The sequence below is a fragment of the Dryas octopetala genome, chromosome 6 (assembly GCF_963921425.1).
Source record: "Dryas octopetala chromosome 6, drDryOcto1.1, whole genome shotgun sequence".
In the NCBI taxonomy this organism is placed as follows: Eukaryota; Viridiplantae; Streptophyta; class Magnoliopsida; order Rosales; family Rosaceae; genus Dryas; species Dryas octopetala.
In genome coordinates this window covers 7,508,360-7,522,504 of record NC_141371.1, presented here as the reverse complement: position 1 = coordinate 7,522,504, position 14,145 = coordinate 7,508,360, and the positions used below count along the sequence as shown (strand labels likewise).

Here is a 14,145-nt window from a genome sequence, read left to right as displayed (position 1 = left end):
AATTGGCTATATCATAAAAAGCTACAAATGTTTTGGTATTACAACATTTAATACATAAACAGGGACATGTTGGGATGCCATAAATTGTAGAAACAGCGACTCCAAGAGCCCCACTTACAGGAATAGCAGTAGAATGTGCCATTGGGAACACCCTAACTTTAATTTCTCTTAATAAAGGAAAAGAAAAAAAAAATAGATTTATGCTCTGCCTGAAGCAACTACAAATCCATCTGTGCTTGGAGCCATTGGGAATCATGTATATATATACAGTTCAATGTTTCTATCAGTGTTGATAAACAATTTGGTTAGGAACTCACAACTGAACTTTTGAATTGACTGCTCCTTCTCCATGTCTGAAATTGATGCACAATGGTCCTTTCATGCTTTTGAGTAAACCGTATTCCTGGAAGATTTTCTTTCATCTCCCGGCATCTCTCTGCATTGCTAAAGCTCTTAGCGATTATGTTAGGGTCCCAACCCTCAGCAATATGCAAAACCAAGATTCTGACCTCTTCGAGTCTAATCCTCATCTTCATGCAAAACCCATCGAGGATCAGGAATATATCCAATGTCTTTGATTAAGGCTGACAGAGAATTTAAACTAGCATAAATTTTGTCTGATTCAAGGTGTGATGTATCTGAGGCAACAAAATAGTGGACCTGACTTTTAACAACAATCCAACTTATTCCTGGAGGCTTTTTTAAACCCTTTTCCCTGAGCCATGTTCTTATCTTCCTCACCTCTAACCACAGACCTGCTGCAGCATATATATTAGATAGCAGCACATAATTCCCTGCATTCATGGGTTCTAATTCAACAAGCTTTTCAAAGATGGTTCCAGCTAACTTGGTTGCAGAATTATCTCGACAAGCATTGAGCAAAGCTCTCCACACTGATGCATCTGGTTCAATAGGCATTGATTCAATAAACTCTCTAGCTTCATCTAAGCGTCCTGCACGACCGAGAAGGTCAACCACGCAACCATAGTGAACAAGCTCAGGTGATATCTTAAAATCATGTACCATAGAGTGAAAAAGCTGCAATCCCATCTCTATCAAACCAGAATGTCTGCAAGCAGATAGAACAGCCACAAAAGTTGCCCCATTTGGTTGGAAACCATCTTCTAACATTTGTAAGAACACACGAATAGCATCGTATCCATGACCATGCATGCCATAGCCAATAATCAAGGCATTCCATGAGATAATATTTCTTGTTGGTAAACTTTTAAAGATCCTTTCAGCATTTTGCATACTACCACTTCTTGCATACATAGATATAAAAGCATTTTCAAGAGACAAATCAAAACCAAATGAGAATTGCCTCCTAGTTGCATACGCATGCAAGCACTGGCCTAGAGGCAGAGATGGAAGTTGGGTACATGATGAGAGAATATTCATGATCGTGATAGCGTTGGGCTTCACTTCTGAAATCATGCGGTTAAAAAGTATCTGAGCTTCATTGCTTTTGTTGTTTTTGATGTAACTGGCAATTAAAGCATTCCATGAGATCACATCCCTATGGGGACAACCCTCAAATAGAGTCCTAGCAGTTGCTTCATCACCACAATTCATGTACGTATCTGTTAGTGCAGTGCTCAAAGATGGGTCAACTTCAATACCATGTTTTATCACAAAACCATGAATTGCTCGTGCTATATTTACACAAGTTTCATCTTCACAAGTAGCAAGGACAGATATTATTGTGTGTGAGTTAGGCTTGGTTTCAGACTCTCGCATTACCCCAAATATTTCCCATGCTTTATCTCGCAATCCATTGCAGGCCAATGCACTGATCAGAGTGTTCCATGAGATAACATCTGAACCTTTCATCTCGGCAAAGACCTTCTCAACAGATTCAACACAGTTAAACTCAGCATACATACTTAACAGTGAATTTCCTAGAAAAACATCCATTTTCATCCCACTCTTGCTCGCAAAAGCATGCAAACTTCTACCCTTTCTCAAGCCGTCAGCTAAATCTTCACATAACGACAACATTATAGCAATAGTTCTTTCATCTTCCCTGATTCCTTCTATTCGCATCTTAGAAAATAAACTCATTGCTTCCTCATAAAAGCCATATTCAATGTATGCAGATATCATGGAATTCCACAAAGCAACATCATGGTTGGGAACAGTTTCAAATAATTCACATGATAACTCAAAACATCCACACTCACTATACATATTGAGCAAAGCATTTACTATGAAAAGATCATTGTTGTAACTACACTTAATAGCCATTTGATGAATTTGCCTGCCCAATTCAATAGATCCAATTTTTGCACAGGCTTGAATAACAACCAGCATTGAAACAGAGTCAAACTTAACCCCATCCACAAGCATCCGTACAAAAAGCTTCAAGGCCATCAAGTACTCCCCAACATCAACATACCCGGAAATTATTGCATTCCAAGTAACTATGCTCCTCACAACCATTGAATCAAATGTAAGATGTGACATTCGGATGTCAAATCTCAGATAAAACCCAATCAAAGCAGTACCCACATGAGCATCCAAATCAAGGAGTCCATTCCTCAAACCATAGCAATGTATCTCCTCTCCGGATCTCAACTCTGAAACCTCCCTACATGCTAAAAGCAATGCAACCACACTACGTGAATTGGGTTTCAACCCCTCCTTCTGCATTTGCATAAACAAGGATATAGCCTCCTCGTAACAACAACACCCCACGAGCCCATGTATCAAAGCATTCCACAAAACCAAATCTCTCACCCTCATTTTATCAAACACTTCAACCGCATCATTGATAAGCCCGCCTTTGCAGTAAAAATCAACAAGGGCAGTCCCAATTCTAACATCTTCAAGCAAAGCCGTGTTCCGAATGCTTGAATGTGTTCTCTTGCCTCTCTCGATGGCACCCAACCTCGCGCATGCCTTGAGAACGAGAGGCAGAGAGGCGTTATCGGGTGCTACTCCTAGAGATTCCATAAGGGTATATGTTGAGAGGATTGCATGGTCGTTTTTGAGCTTGGCGTGGTTCTTTATGATCAAGTTCCAGTCTTTTGGTTTAGAGTCTTTGGTCTGGGACTGTGTGGGTGTGAGAGGTAGTTTTTGAAGGCTTAGAGTGACAGGTATATCCATGAGTAGAGCTCCCATCACATTTGGCGGGAATGCAAAGAAGATGAGGAAAATATCAACTGATACAAGCCTTCACTCTACCCTTGCTTTTTAATCTTAATCGTCCATGTCTTTTAAAAAAAGATCCTATGACTGAAAATTATACACGACAACGAACAAACTAGAACAAAGCCAAAAATTATTCTCTCTCATGTTGGGATGGTCCCCAAACTTTTCCCTATGTCACACTTTAGTCCTCCAATTTGTTGATGTACTTTTCCGGTAATGTACTTTGGTCGTTTCCATCAAGTTTGTTTAATTTTCTGTCAAGTTGCACATGTGAGCAATTGAGCAAATAATGAGGGACAAAATCACCAAATTAGTTCATATGAATAAAACTTACCCAATTTCTAAAATATTAACAAAAAAATCCATCATTTCGTCGACAAGATAGACTTAGAGGAGAGGGAGGGATAAAGATAAGTACACAAAGGCCATTGAGACCAATTATCCCCCTTTAAACTCGTTTAAATCCAGTTGGAATTATAAATTTCACATTGGTTTTTGAACTTATTTCAAGTCGATGTGAAATATCAATGTCACTTTCACAAATCCATATACATTTTTTAGATGGATAAAGAGATCATTGCCATAATGGGTAAAGAGATGAAAAATCAAAATGACCAATCCTATGATTAAAACAAAATTAGTAAATTTGTACTATATTATCAACTTCATTATCACTACATGCCAAAAAAAAAAAATCATTATCAATAAAAAAGCTATAGGGGTCGATAGACCAAATTGCCCCCACAATGTCTTCGCCCCTGGTGCTGAGGCCAACAAAAGCAGCACAGCACAGCCTAAACAGAATCTAACATTGTCAGCATGTCAAGCCTACTGGCAAGCCATAGCGCCAGCAGCAGCCTCCAAAATTGCACTAGCTTCTGTGTTTGGTTCAGGTAGCTCACTTGGGACCTGCCAAGATTTTCAATGTGAAACACCATAAACAAAGAAGAGGTCGCTGAAAAGATTAAAAAGTAATAAATTCCTTCAAGGACAAACCTTTCCATATAGGTTTGCCTTCGTAGGAGAAGCTCCGGAAGCCAGCAACAATCTTATAACATCGGCATGCTCACCTCTCGCTGCATGATGAAGAGGCTGTGGAAGAAATGTCAGCATGAGGCACATGAGCAGATAAGAAAATAAGGCTACTGTACAACTTCTTTTAATGGACAGTTGGTCCATTTCGGAAATTCAAGAATTTTTTTTCACCATTGGAATTCCCATGTAAAACACAAGAAGGGTGTGAATTGAATAAATACTCACAGTATCACCTTCCGCATCAACTGTTTCTAGCATTCTCTTTACACGCTCAGCGTCGTTGGCACTGTTAATTAAAAGTTGAACTATTTCAGTGTATCCTGCATCAGTCATTTGAGGTAAAGTCAAAAAATTGAATAGAAAATAAATTAATTCACACAACTTAAGGGTAGCAAGTGCGTATAGCCTACCCCCGGCACAAGCATCATGCAAAGGAATTGCTCCATCTTCGTCCTTAGGCTCCAAGTTTGCTCCTCTCTCCAAAAGTAACTACATTTAAAACACTTATTCTCAGCTAAAAACATCACTCACACATCACAACAAAGTACAACATCAACAAGTAAATAAAGAAGAAAAAAAAAAATTAATCCCTTAAGGCATAAGCCAACTGACCTGGACACATGAAAGATTACCATAGAGACAGGCCAGGTGGAGAGCTGTATCCCCATCTTCCACTGGTTCATCAATGCTTCCTTCTAAGTTATCTGTATGCAATCAGAAATAAGGGCAAGCATCAGCATAATGAGATAAACCCAAAAACTAAAAAGGGTCAATTAAATACTCCATGAATATCGTTTTCCAAAGCATATGAATACAGTGCAATAAAATAACCAGGAGGGTCAATTTGAAAAGCCATGCCCAGTACATATTAAACACATAACATAACAAGCGCCTAAACAATAAAGGTTACAGATTTTTGGTACATGAATCACTGAAAAAACAAAAATTAAAGCTGTAAAGCCAATATCTTTGGATTAATAAGTAACAAAATTGAGGCTAAATGCCTAAACAATAGCACAATCATAATCAACCCATTAAGAAATCAAGCTCAAAATCAGCTCATAAAAAGAGTAAATTACAACTTAAAGTAAAGCGGTGTGAGAATTTAGAGGCGAAAGGTACCAAGAGCGAGGCGAAGGGCGTCGACGTCGCCGAAGTGAGCAGCGTCTGCAAGGGCGCGTAGGTAAGGAGGCGCGTGGGAGTCGAGGTCCTCCAAACCCTCTTCTTCGAAGAGAGCGTTTTCCTCTTCGTTGTCGTCCTCGTCCATCAGACCATTCCGCCTCCCTGGAACCGCCATTCTATGATTCTGATTTTGCTTTCGTTTCGTTTCGCTGCGTCGTCTTAATCACTCTCTTTCTTATGTTATGCTCCAATTTCGCAACTAGGGGTTAAGAAGGGGGCAGTAGGGTACTACACCTTTTATAAGTTTTTTGCTAAATTACGGTTTTGGGCATTTCGGAATTAATGATACTAGACACACCGATTATTATCTTAATTTTTGTTTAGCAATATAATATGTTAGTTTAGTACTTGCTACAACTAAATGAGGTGAACAAATAAAATATTAACACATTAGTTGAGATTCATAGCTAATTTCTATTAATTATAAAATTTTAAGACTGGCATGGCCATATGAGGAGGTAGTGATTTGTAATGCCGGAGGAGAAGGGAAGGTTGGCGCCAACGTGGAAAGAGTGATTGGCTCCTCCTTAAACCTTAAACCCTAACCCACTCGACATAAGAACTGTTTGTGACCCCAAGTTTAAGTTGAATGAAGTCATTTTATCTGCTAACATTGAACCAACCAACATTATTTTTCACATGCCAAAACACATGCAAGTCAAAATTAGCATCATTTATGTTTCATCCAAGTGCAAGTCACCAAATTTTGTCACTACACCAAATCTACAAGTGTTATGCAGTATATATTTTTATTTCTCTTATCATGTAACTTATATGGCTATATGTAATAAGAGCAAGAGACAAATAAAATATATATAGAAAAGTTTTTCTCATCAAATAAAGTAGGCGGATCCTAGATTTTCGTAGATGTCACATATTGCTAGGCCATTTTGGCGCACAGAAGTGGCCATGTCAAGTCTGGTCGAATTGGGCCTTCATCGATTTGATTTGTGTCAGGCCCTGTCCGTGGTCCAAATAATATTTGAGTGGATCAGCATTGTGAATTTGTGACACACAAGATAACATATGTTTGGCTGGCTAAATGAAGTAGAGACTTTAATTATGGACCATTAATGAAAAGGGGTGGTGGCGCAGTTGGCTAGCGCGTAGGTCTCATAGCTTAATCAGTGAGTTATCCTGAGGTCGAGAGTTCGAGCCTCTCTCACCCCATTAATCCTTTTTTATTCTTCTTATACCAAAACCACAAGAAGTTCCTGAATCAATCTGTCTGTTTTGTCACTTGCTACTGACAAGTGACAACATTAAACATGACCACCACCTTGTGAGTTGTGAGTCTTGTGACTTTTAAGCTAGCCTTCAACTTTACAGTCTTTGGGGTTGTTTAATTAAGGCACAGCCTATAAATCCACCTAAACATGCAAATTGCCAATTAATTTCAATATATATATGACCCCTTGTCACATGCCATACTTTCCAACACCCACCAAATGAGCCCATAATAGCCAACACAACTACACAAGATCAAGAATTTTTTGACCTTCTCACAATGTTTTGTGAGTTCTTCCATGCATCTCTCTCTCTCTCTCTCTCTCTCTCTCTCTCTCTCTCTCTCTCTCTCTCTAATGTTGCTCAGAAAGTGACTAAAGCATGCACAAAGTCAAAAGAAAACTAGGTATGCATTATATAGGCTCTTTTGTCCTCTTCTATGTATACTCCTCTTGTCATCAATGGTGGTGTCAACTGTCAAGTGTCAACCTCTTATATATATACAACCACATGCATGTTGAAGACTTATACCCGACTAAACTCTGGTCAAATCAACCAATTACCAAAAAATTTGTTGACACTAACTTCACGAGCTAAGCATCTAATAAAGTCATAAATACTTATAGAATTATTTCACTAAATAAATTTAACTTTTAAGATAAATATTATTCAATACACATCTCATATATGTTTTTAAGATAAACATAAAACAACTCAATCTCATGATTTGATTTTTTTTATTTTTTCTTGCAGATATTTCAACTCTAGATAAATACCATCACTCATAAACCACACATATCTCATATGTTTCAACCTTCTACAAGTTCAAATGTTTTGCAGTACTCTTTTTGGGAGTTTTCACCACTTGAGTCGACCAACAGTAATGGAACAGCACCTTCTTGGTAGAAATATATTTGCTATTTTTGTTCATGGTTGATTAGCTAAGTACGTACCTGATCAAAATATCAAAAAATATGGGATTGGACGAAATTAATACTTGCATCAGATGCTAAATTTAATTAGACAAAAAAACAAACGGATTTAAGAGATGGAGCGTGTGGTGTATCACTTTCCCATATAATTATATAAATGTAAAGGTACTGGACCCATCCATAAAAGAAGGGCAGTTAATTAAGCTACTGTACTCTTTGCTTGCCATCCGTTTCATTTTTCTTTTTTGTCGATCAGTTATATGAAACAGACACATGCACACACAGACAATGCTTTTTCGTTTTCTTGCAAACCAAACAATAGTCTAGGGAACCTAATCCACTACTTTCGGTTCAGGTTTTGGTGGTGCCAAACTCTTCCCAATTACTCCTGCATTCCCCTAGCTAGCTCCTTAATTTGCTGTCCTTAATTCCACCTCTCTCTCTCTCTCTCTCTCTCTCTCTCTCTCTCTCTCTCTCTCTCTCTCTCTCTCTCAATTTCCTGACCATATTCTCCTCCCACTTAAAAGGGCTTTAAGGAATGGCAAAAAATATATAGTAGTATGGCCAAACAATCCAGACAAAAATGTCACCATAAATTACTGCATACCAGCCTACCATGGCAAAAAAACAAAAAAAAGGTCACCAAAAATTAATACCACAAGTCACTTGCCCAAAGAATTCATCAATTTCAGCTCTATGTAGATTGATCAACAATGAATTAATGATCAATAACAATAATGAATGTTAAGAACGAATTGGGATATTGACAATTGAATTTTGTGGGTTTGCTTGCTAGCTGTTCAATTGGCTAGTAATGGCAACCCACCAAAGATTGAGAGGCAGAGAACACAAGGACTTGCTGTTCCTTGTTGGAGGAATTGCTGCTGGCAAAGGGCAATTTGGTAATTTCCAGACGGTGATGATCTTGATCTTCTGGTGCAGGAAGATTAAGATCCAACTGCAAAAAGTCTCTTGGTCTCTTGAATCCCAATTGGGGCTGAGGAGTACTACTCTTGCTTGGTGTTGTTGATGTGTTTGTGAAGGTTCTGTGCCTCCTCATGTGACCCCCAAGAGCTTGACCAGACGTGAACTCAGCCCCACACACTGAACACTCATGAACCTTCTTATTGGGTTTGTTATTCATCATCCCAATAATATTACAATTAGCACCAATAGTACTAGTACTAGTACTACTGCTCAATGCCCTCAAACCCCTATTTGATATTTGCAACGAAAGTGTGGTGCTAGCAGTGTTGTTGTTGTTGTTAAACCCACGATGATCATATTGATCCTCTTGATCTGCCATAAACGACAACGTCTTGATACTCGTCTCTTGCACCTTATTATTATTATTATTATTAGCCTTGAGTTTCTTGTGACTGGCTCTGTGCCCGCCAAGCGCTTGGAACGAAGGGAAGCAGCGGTTACATGTCTTGCACTCGTAGGCATGATCGTATAACCCGGCGGTGGTGGTGGCGGTGGCGGTGGAGGCAGCCTTGTTCTGCACTGTGGGCTGCGGTTGTTGTTGGGGTTTTGGTGGGGTTTCGGTGCCTTGAGCCAAAAGAATCAAACAGTTGGCAGCCATGTCCTGATCTTGATCTTCTTGTTGGGTACTGATGTCTGTGAATTCGGCTGATGTGGTTGCAGGTGGTGATGATGATGAACCACCATCAGTAGTACTAACTGATATTAATCTTGGACCAATCACAAGATCTTGATGATGATGATGATGAAGATCATCATGATCATCATCAAGACCACCTAGCCCTCCTCCTGCAGTGGATGAGCTTGAAGCTGTTGTTGTTGTTAAAGCGAGAGCTGGGGAAGGCAGCCTCGGACGCTTGGTGCGCTTGCCTTTGATCATCATCATCTGGGTCGCTTCTAATTCTTGATCGCCTTCCATCAACATCATCATCATCTTCACTTCTTCTTCTTGATGAATTCACAGAAAACACCAGCACCAAAAAAGTTTCAGAGAGAGAGAGAGAGAGAGAGATGGGTGAGGAAGCAACGTAAGAAAGTGGGGTGTAATTATAGTAGTGAATTGATGAGAGAGAGAGAGAGAGAGAGAGAGAGAGAGAGAGAGAGAGAGAGCGAGAGAGAGCGAGCGAGTTTTAAGTAAAAGATCGACTGGTCTAAAAAAAAGCCGTCCAGGTGAGAATAATAGTAGTAACCGTGAATTGGCGTTTTTAATTTTGCAACCTAAATTGGAAGTTATATATAGAAATAGGCATATGATATGAATGAATATTATCTATGCCAGATATATATACATGCACATATACATACAGGTATGAAATATTGGGGGAGAGAGAAAGTTAGAGAGAGATGCAATGTGAGTATGAGGAAGCTAGGCAAGGAGTGAGATTCGGTTGGCTTTGAAGCAAACCCATTACTTTTTTCCAACGATTCCTTTCTGGAGAGAATTGGTTTGGTTTGGTTTGCAAGCCTGGACTGCCACAGAATTTGTGCTTCTCCGCCCACCCAATTTATTTGTGAACTATTTTTGGGATTCTAACAGTGCAGTTTAACTCAACTATATATATCATGTAAAACCATAAATATATACCACATTTATTGATCACGTTACTAGCTAATTACATATTTGAGATATAATAAATCACTAATGTAATATTACATACTCTTAGTCTTAGCTAATTAACTAATTTAATGTATGATTACGCAAAGGTTTGAAAATTGTTGGTGGAGATCTTTGTGACTTGTGAGGACAGGGGATTTTTCATATATATTTTAATTTATTATTAATGGAGTGGAATTTCATTACTGATTGAATCAGATTAAGCAGTTCATGTGCAGTTGACCCACCCACTTCATATTATATGCTGAATAATCACTTCTTGAATGGACAATAACCCAAAATTCACGCCGGCCATATGTTTATGATCCAATTATTTGATTGACATTTTATGCTCTTTCCAATCATTAAGGCAGCTGCTTCATTACAAGAAAAAAAAAATAATCAAAAGGGTTTGGTAAAAAGCACAAAATGATCAACAGTTTCTTAGTAGAACTTAGCTGCAGAATCGGTGAATCACATAAAGACAATTTTTCAAGTGACATAAAGAAAATTAGTAGTATACCTTGTGAAATTTTGACTAGGGTACCAAACCGAAACATATATGTAACAATGCTGCTAATTAATCCTCTAATAACATTATGGCCATTACCAATTAAGAATGGTTCAACGGTAGGTATTTCTCTCCACGAGATTGAAGAGGTTTAAAATTTGACTTTCTTTTTTCCGATATTAAAACAACACTATAGTCACTAACTATTAATATCCCAACTTTTTATATAAAATAATGTAATAATATTTCATTTGTTTATATCTAAATTTACTTTAAACTTCATTTATTTATAACTAGTAACTAGTTGTAGTTGTATCATGTACGTTATGTGCCACGTTAGTTAGTTGGCATTAAAATTAAAGATGAGATAATACGTGGAAAAGTTGAGATATGGAAAAATGATAAAAACAAATTGATGACTAGCTTGTACAATAGAAATGTGACTTGGAAAAGTCTCATGCTGCATTCATACTCTACCTCCCATTATTGCGTAATAACAATACAACAAGAGTATAAGTACAACCAAGACAACATTGTAGAAAAAACCATTATATTCTGGGAAATACTGGAAATGGGAAAGAAAATGTTTCTTCTCAAATACGTAATATTATATATATGATCGCATTCTTAATTAATAATAAACTCTTTTTATTACATTTTTTAACGAATTTTCCTTTTTGTGTGACAGTTATATATAACATCGGTTGAGCTCACAACGTATATATATTATATAAGATCCATTAATATATAAATTATAATTATGAAATATATCATAGGCGTATTATAAAAGATAAGTTATATATATAATTTGCCCAATATTTATGTGGGTTAGGTGTCATTTGCTACTTGAAATGAATGATAAAGGAAAGATATTAAAATAGATAAATTTTTTTGGACGGTGACCAAATTGCAAGGGACTGTTGTTAATTAATTAATATAGCGTATATAGGGAGAGTAGTGTGAAGTAGTAGATGGTGTAGAGAAATGGGTTAATGGGAGAGATTCTTGGCGTGAGGAATTATATGGGGAGGGGTTGTGAGGGGCACGTAAGGGCCTTAAGGCCAGCATCAGCAATAGTTACTAGCTAGTTAGTGACCCAAGTAAAGCATCAAATTTATCAAATTATTATTATTATTTTTGTGGATTTGGTTGGTCACATAACATGGGCTTGCTTCATTAATTCTCTTTTCCTCTACTCTTTTCTTGTATAATAATATTATATATATATATATAAATATATGATCATCATAATTCTAGCTAGCTACTACTATACTACTAACGACTAAGTCTACTGCTGCTACTATTCATCCACTCCTTATCAAGCTTGTATATATGACTCTAAAATATTAAAATATATATTAAAGTAATAAATATATTGTATTGTGATATTAATATATGTGTCTGTATAATTTGGAGGACAAGTATGCAGTGAACATATGTATGTGACTTGATTTATGCCATTATATCTGCTATACATGTATATATGTGACTTCTTGCCCAAAGATATATAATTCAGTGCCCAAACAAGTTAGTGAGAGGAACACAAGAAAAACCCTAGCCGCTATCCCAAAAGGAAAAACTCTCTCCTCTCCTTAACCTCTCCATGGGGGAGGGGCGGCCTTTGTGTTCTCACAGACTGCTCCTCCCCTCGCCCCTCTCTCTTTTGTTTTTCTTTTCCTTTTTCTGTGTTTTTATTTTTGTCCTTTGGGATACTCTCATCCCAATAAGTGAGAGTGTTTTCATCTCTCCTTGTGAGAGTTTTTCCACCTCTCTTCGTGAGAGTTTTTCAGATTTTGTTTGTTTTGGTTTGTTTTGTGTTTTGATGCTTTCAGGTTTTCTCTGGCGCTCATCACAAGGTGTTAGGGAGTCACTATTTTCGCCGGTACCGGTCATATTTCCACCGGTTACTATTGCCACATCCGCCACTTTGCGCTATTGTCAGCCTCGACTTAGAGATGTTGGTAGGATCGTGAACCCAAACGCGACTAGTTCGCTAATTCCTACGGTGCCTCTCTGGCTCCGTTTGATGGCTATAGTATCTGTTCGATGCCGATGTTATGAGATCTTCGAATTTCTGTGGGCTTTTCTGCTCCACTTTTGTGGGTTTTTGTTTTCTTGTAAGCCTTTAGGCTCATATTTTGTATTCTCTCTGCCTTTTTGGCTGTTTTAATACAATGATTTGCTTTATTCTCAAAAAAAAAAAAAAGTTAGTGAGAGACAATGCATTTAATAGTTGGCTTTAACATACTGTTAAAATCAATAAACATTCAAATGAATCCAAATGCATTGTCTTTAATTCACTGTCCCTCAGTTTAAGTCCCTTAATATGTGTTAACATATTATAACATAACTTGCAGAGATAAGTTGAAACATAGAGACAGCCCATAAATTTGGACTATTTAAGTTTGAATGACCTTTACAAGCATAAAACATTTGAATTTATTTGATACTTTTTTTTCTTTTCCTTTTCTATATTGGAGAGGGGGCCTCAAACTTAAGACCTCTTCCAATATTGAGAAGAAAAATACCACTAGGCTAGTTATCAAATACTTAGTTTACATGTATTTGTACACATATACAAAATTTACTTTAGAATATATCTTATGCTCAATGAAGCAATTAGTAGTTATCAATCAAAATTTTTTTTCCAAAATGTTGAAGATCGAGGTCTCAAATTTCATCTCCCACTTTCAAATAAGAGCAAAAATTAAAGGAAAAAAACATGTTGTAGCAACAACATACAAGGGGTTGGCCTGTGGTAAGAGTCAATGCATTGAAAATTATTTTTCTTTTTCATATTTTTTTAACATATAAATGCATGAATTTAGACACCTAATTAGGTTTTAACTATATGCAAAGATTGGTATAGAGTCATGTGTTAACGTAAAACCCCAACTACCTAGCTAGACACTACCTTCCAGACAACTATGCCTACCTTGATGCCTTCTGTCTCTACTAGTTAAGCTATCTAGGCTATGCTAGGTTTAATTTTTTGGTCACATGAAGCATGATAATGATTTAAGCACTTAATAATGCCATATTGTCATTGCTGTTAATGGCTGACTCCATGAACAAGTGCCCACCAGGCTGAATAATAGAAAGTGTGCAAAACCCAGCCCACAGATAGAACAAAACAGAAAGCCCAAACTAGGACAATGAAGCCCAACAAAGGTAAACAAACAGCAAGGGCCAAAGCCCAAAACAGAAAACTGTCCACAATTTATTGTGTATGTTTGGGGAAAGGAGAGCAGGCATCTTGGGTTTCAAAGATAGAAAAACAATTACAAAGATAAACCCAAATGTCCGGCCCAGCCCAACACTGGTCCTCTCAGCATTTTCTTTTTATAATTTAAGCCCAGACTCCCACGTGGCTGTAGTTTAGTGGTGAGAATTTCACGTTGTCACTTTTCCAAATCTTACAAAACAATGAAGATTGAAGTGTCATGGTTGATGCTTCTTTGAGATTGAGAGTAGCTTTGGTTGATGCATGCATGGATTTATGGACTTATATTTCTTCCAAACAAAGT

The 14,145-nt window shown here is 37.5% G+C and overlaps 3 protein-coding genes and 1 non-coding gene across 4 annotated transcripts; 1 reads left to right on the top strand and 3 right to left on the bottom strand.

The window, feature by feature from the left end:
• Positions 1-39: 39 nt before the first annotated feature.
• LOC147281881 (pentatricopeptide repeat-containing protein At5g39350-like) lies at positions 40-3,118 on the bottom strand. The gene has a single exon (XM_086248584.1). It carries the CDS (start codon positions 3,106-3,108, stop codon positions 520-522), a length of 2,589 nt encoding a protein of 862 aa, XP_086104710.1. The 5' UTR covers positions 3,109-3,118; the 3' UTR covers positions 40-519.
• A 633-nt stretch (positions 3,119-3,751) lies between these two features.
• Positions 3,752-5,561, bottom strand: LOC147281880 (Ankyrin repeat family protein). Its single transcript, XM_086248712.1, has 6 exons — positions 5,311-5,561; positions 4,801-4,892; positions 4,599-4,677; positions 4,414-4,508; positions 4,150-4,245; positions 3,752-4,062 (listed from the first exon to the last, which is right to left on the bottom strand). The coding sequence occupies exons 1-6, from the start codon at positions 5,483-5,485 to the stop codon at positions 3,982-3,984; spliced, it is 618 nt and encodes a 205-aa protein (XP_086104838.1). The 5' UTR covers positions 5,486-5,561; the 3' UTR covers positions 3,752-3,981.
• Positions 5,562-6,450: 889 nt separating this feature from the next.
• Positions 6,451-6,540, top strand: TRNAM-CAU (transfer RNA methionine (anticodon CAU)). Its single transcript is given in 2 exon segments — positions 6,451-6,488; positions 6,505-6,540. It is a non-coding gene; the product is annotated as a tRNA-Met (tRNA).
• Positions 6,541-8,195: 1,655 nt separating this feature from the next.
• LOC147281878 (uncharacterized) lies at positions 8,196-9,869 on the bottom strand. Its single transcript, XM_086246956.1, has one exon. The coding sequence runs from the start codon at positions 9,445-9,447 to the stop codon at positions 8,338-8,340; it is 1,110 nt and encodes a 369-aa protein (XP_086103082.1). The 5' UTR covers positions 9,448-9,869; the 3' UTR covers positions 8,196-8,337.
• Between the last annotated feature and the right edge of the window lie 4,276 nt (positions 9,870-14,145).

Coding starts and splice junctions, on each gene's coding strand:
- LOC147281881 (XM_086248584.1), bottom strand. CDS start 3,108: ATGGATATACCTGTCACTCTAAGCCTTCAAAAACTACCTCTCACACCC.
- LOC147281880 (XM_086248712.1), bottom strand. CDS start 5,485: ATGGCGGTTCCAGGGAGGCGGAATGGTCTGATGGACGAGGACGACAAC. Junction 4,678..4,800: donor GTAATCTTTCATGTGTCCAG/GTCAGTTGGCTT, acceptor TTTTAAATGTAG/TTACTTTTGGAGAGAGGAGC. Junction 4,063..4,149: donor AGGCAAACCTATATGGAAAG/GTTTGTCCTTGA, acceptor AAATCTTGGCAG/GTCCCAAGTGAGCTACCTGA.
- LOC147281878 (XM_086246956.1), bottom strand. CDS start 9,447: ATGATGATGATGTTGATGGAAGGCGATCAAGAATTAGAAGCGACCCAG.